This window comes from Lingula anatina, chromosome 5 (assembly GCF_051362555.1).
Source record: "Lingula anatina isolate TDL-2025a chromosome 5, LinAna3.0, whole genome shotgun sequence".
NCBI lineage: Eukaryota > Metazoa > Brachiopoda > Lingulata > Lingulida > Lingulidae > Lingula > Lingula anatina.
In genome coordinates, this window is record NC_141771.1 from 7,353,096 (window position 1) to 7,359,744 (window position 6,649).

Sequence of the window (6,649 nt, forward strand, 5' to 3'; positions counted from 1 at the left end):
AAAATACACTTACCTATAAAAGCTGCCAGTGCCAGGTTATTACTCAGCATCTCTTCAAAGGACAGAGAATACAATGCCTTCCCTGGAGCCAAGTACTGGAGATATTCACTGTTCTGAAGTAGAAAATAACAGAGAATACAACGCTTTTCCTGGAGCCAAGTACTGGAGATATTCACTGTTCTGAAGTAGAAAATAACAGAGAATACAAGGCTTTTCCTGGAGCCATGTACTGGAGATAGTCACTGTTCTGAAGTAGAAAATAACAGAGAATACAAGGCGTTTCCTGGAGCCAAGAATTGGAGATATTCACTGTTCTGAAGTAGAAAATAACAGAGAATACAAGGCTTTTCCTGGAGCCAAGTACTGGAGATATTCACTGTTCTGAAGTAGAAAATAACAGAGAATACAAGGCTTTTCCTGGAGCCAAGTATTGGAGATATTCACTGTTCTGAAGTAGAAAATAACAGAGAATACAACGCTTTTCCTGGAGCCAAGTACTGGAGATATTCACTGTTCTGAAGTAGAAAATAACAGAGAATACAATGCCTTTCCTGGAGCCAAGTACTGGAGATATTCACTGTTCTGAAGTAGAAAATAACAGAGAATACAATGCCTTTCCTGGAGCCAAGTACTGGAGATATTCACTGTTCTGAAGTGGAACATGACACAGAATACAAGACTGCTATTCATTGCTTTTCCACACATAAACAGCTTCACATTTAATATTTCTATAAGATAAGGCCACAGTGTATTAAGGAGTTTAAAGATATTTAAGCATGATATATCAAATACAGTAACATTATAGTATCATAACACCCTCAGCTAGATCAATCTTACTAGAAAACAGTTATTAATTTCTACATTTTCTTCAAACCTGTAACAGTATTTTATTTGACATTGTCATATTGAGAAGAGAAAAAAGAATTAATATATACCGCTCCTAGTGCGTCACCTGCATCCACCTCGTCCAGGTCTCCTCGTAGTCGTGCTATCTGTTTGTCACATGTCACCTTCACATACTGCAGACTACTGAGCTGACGCTTGATTTCTGTGTCTGAAGACAAAGTATAACTCTCATTACATTCATGTGAATAAAAATCTACTTCTGAGACTACTGTCTGTCATCCCTAACAGAAATTTCTTATAGGGTCCTATAGGGTGTCCTATAGGAAAAAACGGCCAAAATCCTATAGGACATATGTCCTGTAAAGAATCCTATAATAGAAAGTTTGATAGAAACCCTACAAAGTCCTGTAGGATTCCTAGTGTCCCACAGAGTCCTGTAGGATTCCTATAGAGTCCAGTAGAGTCCTTTAGGATTCCTACAGAGTCCAATAGAGTCCTGTAGGATTCCTATAGTGTCCAGTAGAGTACTGTAGGATTCCTATAGTGTCCAGTAGAGTACTGTAGGATTCCTCTAGGACATCCTTTAAGAATTTTTTGTAAGGGAAGAAAGCCTCATAGTCCATGCGATCATTTATTACTAATATCTGCATCTTTTGACATCTTTAATCTAACTTACCCTCACTGCCACCTGTGTCTTTGGCCCTATATTTAGCTATATCTAAGTCCACCTTCTCCCTGACAGCTTGAAGTTCCTCTATGGTGTCTGAAGTCTTCAGAACAGTGAGGAAAGCTTCTTTGGTCAGGGTGTCTTCTTTGCACTGAAAGCACCAGCAATCCAGCTCAAGTAAAATACATAAATTTATACCAGAATCATTTTGATTTAATCTAACCTTGGATGATCATCAAAATTTATTAATCAATGTAATAATGATTTACATGCTCCCATGCATATGAATTATATTGGATCAATATATGGACCTAAAGCTTATATTCCTAAATATATGTCATCTGTGTGAATATTTTGCTATTTTTTGTGGATTTATACAGATGAGATATGTCAACACTTTGAAAAGACTTTTTTTGAAAAAAAAATAGTTAAAACCTCTAAACATTTCCTTGCACAGATCTTCACATTACAAGAAACATATTTTCGGACTCCAAGGCATTCAAGCTTTGGACAACCTACTATAATTATACATATTAGAACTTTTACACCTACCATCCACGCAATATACTGGTTAATGTAGTCTGGGTCAGACAGTAGATCTATGCTGGGAATGAACACTCCATTGACCATTACTTCCTAGAAAATAATAAATTACTGTCAGAAACAAAAAAAATAATAATAAATAAAAAATGTGCAAATGTCACTGCTGGCACTCCTTTTTTCTAAAATAACCATCTGTGACTTGATATTTTTGTGTCCAGGGCTTTGTCACAAATATAAAATCATAATCAATAAAAAGTAATCATTATACACAAATATAAAAATTGAAGACTTGGCAACATAATCTGCCCAAATTAAAAGCACAAAGCAGACTCAGTGAATATGTGGAACCTGAAACAATTACTGTCACACCTAAAACAATTACAATGTCTTACTTGTCACACAACAATATTTATTTATTCATGTTACATGTTCCTTCTGTCGTAAAAGGTACCATTTACAATGTATGTAATAACAGCCTAGGTTTAAAAAAAAAAAAAAATTATAAACATTTATCATGGGACCCAACACCTAACCTTGACGAATCTCAGGAACCATCAGAATAGAATTTTAAAAAAACATGGAATTCCGCTTTTCCACGGAAAAAGCTCATGTCTGATAAAAAACAAACAACTCAGTGCTCAGGAGCTGTGCACTTGGTAAAATTAACAAAGACATTCAATCAGTTCCATCAATATGATTGTGACTTTTTGAGTGATAGATATCATGTTAGAAGATTCACATACCAAAACTGGTGCAGAGTATGAAGACACCTTTAACTTACCCTACAAATGTAACGGAATGGCTTGTTATGATAATCTTCTGGAGGCAGCAGCAAAAATAGCAGCACTTCACTCAAATCCTGCAGGAATTCTGAAAACAGAACAAGGTCATGATAATGCCAAGAATGAAACAAATCTAAGGTCTTCCAAAGGTATAGTTGAGATAAGGGTAAAGCAAAATTAAATACACACACTCCAATGTTTGGCATGCAGACAGAACCATTCTTGAGCAAAGAATGTTTATTAGCTTTGTAGTTGGGACATATAACAATTATTATCCCATAAGCTTACGGCCAACTCTGGGAGGGGGTGTGTGTGTCTTAGCTGCTATATACCACCTGGCAGTCAGTACAACATCTGCTCATATCAGTGCATTGAGACCAAGGCCTCCGAATGGATTGCCCATTAGTTAATGATGAAGATAAATCCCAGCTTGTGCTAAATATGTATAACTCAGGTCACTACTACAGGAACTGTTCTAACTGTGTTCACACTGACACTTACGTATCTCACTTTCTTTTTTTAGGCATATCATGTCTCTGCATATATGTAATGAGTTACAGTCTTTTTTAACTTCATGCTTTGCCTCCTGGTCAAAGAATGCTTCCATTAGTTCCTCCTCTGTGTATTTACCTATATTTCACAAAAAAAAAAAAAAAAATTTAAAAAAAAAAAAATAAAAAATAATAATAATAATGAAATAAATAAATACTACTAATTATAATAATGATAATTCCATTTTGTGAGATAAAGAATGATGTGCATAAAAATCAATTTAAAAATAAATTGAAGATAATAGTATCTTCAACCCAAACAGATTAAAAGACATTCAATGATCAGGAACGACTATGTATTGTTTTGGGTCCTTACCACTTCTTATTGTGTGAATTCATATTTTTATTTATTTGCATATAGTGAAGACTGCACGGGTTTTCAACAGACATGTAAACTTGGAGTGAACAGGCATAATTCCACAAAATGCATATACCAACAGATTTCTGAGTTTTATATTTTAGCAAATATAAACAAGGTTACAATGTTATAACAAAGACAAGGATCTTAACTTGATATCTAACAATCTTCATCGAATATACCCTTGAGTTGTCTTTCTCCAGTCCCCCTACCCTGTACCTTTCTTAACATTCTCACTGAATCTGATTCCCAAAAGATATACTTACCATCCTTGTCTTTTGCCTTCATCTTTTCTTTGGCTTTTCTAAACATTCTAACATGAGATGTAAAGTCGTCTACAAGTCTTGTGGTCAGGTAGGGCACCCAGTCAATCTCTTTGGTCCTAAAGATCAATTATTTCCTAGGTCAGTTCAAATAGTAAGGAAAAACATGGTGGAACATTGTGGAATCCTTGTACTCTGCATCAATATAACTATCAAAAAATATATTTCATAAAATTATCAACATTGTTTTATCGAAAAATAATTAGACGTTGAATCAAATGTGTTTCCATCAATGTTTTTAGAATAAGTAGCTTACCTGCTTGAAAAAGCTATGACAACTTTTTGTATGGTTTGCCTCATGTCGTACTTAAATCCCTCGTGGTCACTGAGTCGCTGGTACCAGACATGGATATAGTCACGAAATGTGTACTCTAGTACCTGAGAGATAGCAAAGAAACAGCACAGCATAACATTAATATAATAAAATTATGACCAAAGAGGGGAAGGGACCCTTAATATTGACACTGGAAAGTATTATAAGAAAAAATGGTTATCTTCTTTAGAATGCAGTTTTTATATTTTTTGACCAAGTACTTCAGCCCACTTCACAAAAAAAATAAATAAATAAATAAAAATAAATAAATAAAAAAAAAATTAGACCCAAACTTTAGTCAAATTTGACCCAAGATAAATCAGCCAAATTAGGTTACATACAATAATTGCACCTGCTTTATAACAAATATGTTATTCTATTTCGGTGGAATATACCACATTATACCCAGTAATTTCTCCTGGAAAGAAGTATACTAAAATTTTGTTTCTAAACTTAAAAGCAACTTTTGGGTTGAACTTCTATTGTGAAGTAGTCATCTACAGGATTCTAACTCTGATCAGTTCACCTCCTGCAGTGCTTCATCTATGACATTGGATCCTGTGAGACGCTTGTCAACTTTTGGGACTGGCTTAATAGTGGTCACCTCCTTCACCAACTGGAAGACAAAGGGGATTGTTTAAAATGATTTAGAAACATAACACTGCCCATTTCAAAAAGGGAAAATCCATGTCATTCCCTTTTATTATAAGAGTATTACACATTCTTGTTTCAATTTTTACCTTGGGTATTCCTCTTCTAGGATATCCAAAACTTGGCTGGCCATATTCCAACATGACAATGGACTGCTTCCTGCCAATGTAGTATGCTATGGTCAAACAACTGAAAATAATAATAATAAAATCTTAAGAATATAATTTACACACCTATTTCTCACTAGTATTAGTATTGTTGTAGAGTACAAGTATTCATACACATACTATATATTGTAGGATATTGATGCTTGTGTTAATAACAGGTGCACTACAGACCAAGATGTGTATGCATGTGTTACATCAGAACCACACTACCAGTTTTCAAGGTGTGCCTCAGTACGCGTTTCACAGTATCATATCCAGGAACAAATTTTGAGATGAGATGCACTACTTTCCAACCCCGCTTAGAATCATCGCTAGAGCAAGAGCTGTGTCGGGTCTGATACTTTCGAAGTGCCCACTGACGGACAACTTGAAAACTGGTAGTGTGGTCTGATCTACTGGTGAATTCAGGATCATTCGGTGCCAAGTCTGGTAATTGGGTAGACCTGAAGGTGCTCCAATAAACGTTAACTGGACATCCACGAAAGTGCTCAGACACTGAACAGCCAACAATCCTTTTCATCACCTTATCTTAAACCACTGCTTACCCTGCAACAAATGCCAGCACATACAATATCACACATATTCCTCCAGTCAGACCAAAGGTAGTAAAATACAGAGTCCCTCCTAGCACTGCCCAGCCCCACACACTGCTGGTCATGCCACTGGGTATGGGGGTTGGAGCTGCAGGTGGCTTTTCTGTAGAGACTGGGGAAGACATGGCTGAAAATTGAAATGAAAAGGCACAAGTTTGCTTTGATACTGAGATAAAATGAGATGTTAAGAAATTATGAAATATTTAACCATTTGGCTTGATACTGAGATACTTGATACTGAGATACTTGATACTGAGATACTTGATACTGAGACATATTAAGATATTCATATTGCGATATGAAATTGTACAAAAATCAATCTAATATTTCACTTGAATTTTCGTGGCCATTCCTCTAGGTTCCTGCATCGTTGTCCTGACCTATCCTTACTTCCTTTGGCAAATTAAAATATTGCCCACATCATTACCCCCCCCCCCCCACCGCAAAGTACTCCCCCGCAGCGTCGCTCCCCCTCCTCGTTTTCATTTAAAAACGATTTAAAATTCTGTCACTTGTGAGTTCCAGTGTTTCACATGTTCCATTTCATTTTCACCAGTGGGACTAAACGACTGTATGTAAATTCGTCTCTTGAGGCGTTACCGGTACTACACTTAAAATATTAGCTTCAAAATCTTATGTTTTATTTGGCCTTTACGCAGACTTCAAGAAACCTACCAAAATTTACCTCAACTTGGGGGAAACAATGCAACCTGGTGTTTTGTCTCTGCTGCTGTCATGAATATTTTTCCGCATCGGCCATGTTTGTCAACAACCAAGAAAAGCTAAACACGCTAATTAAGTCAAAATTATTTGTCTAACTGATGTTAAGTAACAAAAAATCCACACTATGTTGTT

At 35.9% G+C, this 6,649-nt stretch overlaps 1 protein-coding gene across 4 annotated transcripts in view; it reads right to left on the reverse strand.

Annotated features, from left to right (window-relative positions):
- The window catches only part of LOC106174686 (sorting nexin-13), a 38,501-nt gene that overhangs the window by 21,733 nt on the left and 10,119 nt on the right, over positions 1–6,649 (reverse strand). For 2 of the 4 annotated variants that reach the window (XR_015334548.1, XM_087013436.1), the window contains exons 1-12: positions 6,480–6,595; positions 5,747–5,921; positions 5,124–5,223; positions 4,910–4,999; positions 4,327–4,448; positions 4,014–4,129; positions 3,340–3,468; positions 2,838–2,926; positions 2,066–2,149; positions 1,523–1,664; positions 936–1,054; positions 14–113 (exon numbers count right to left, since the gene is read on the reverse strand). Coding sequence is in view for 3 of the 4 variants with exons in the window: in XM_087013436.1 (XP_086869562.1) it covers positions 14–113; positions 936–1,054; positions 1,523–1,664; positions 2,066–2,149; positions 2,838–2,926; positions 3,340–3,468; positions 4,014–4,129; positions 4,327–4,448; positions 4,910–4,999; positions 5,124–5,223; positions 5,747–5,919 (1,264 nt within the window). In the remaining variant the exon portion in view is untranslated. Of the gene's footprint in view, positions 1–13; positions 114–935; positions 1,055–1,522; positions 1,665–2,065; positions 2,150–2,837; positions 2,927–3,339; positions 3,469–4,013; positions 4,130–4,326; positions 4,449–4,909; positions 5,000–5,123; positions 5,224–5,746; positions 5,922–6,469; positions 6,619–6,649 lie in introns of those variants that run through there. The other 2 variants (XM_087013437.1, XM_087013438.1) reach the window with 2 other exon arrangements.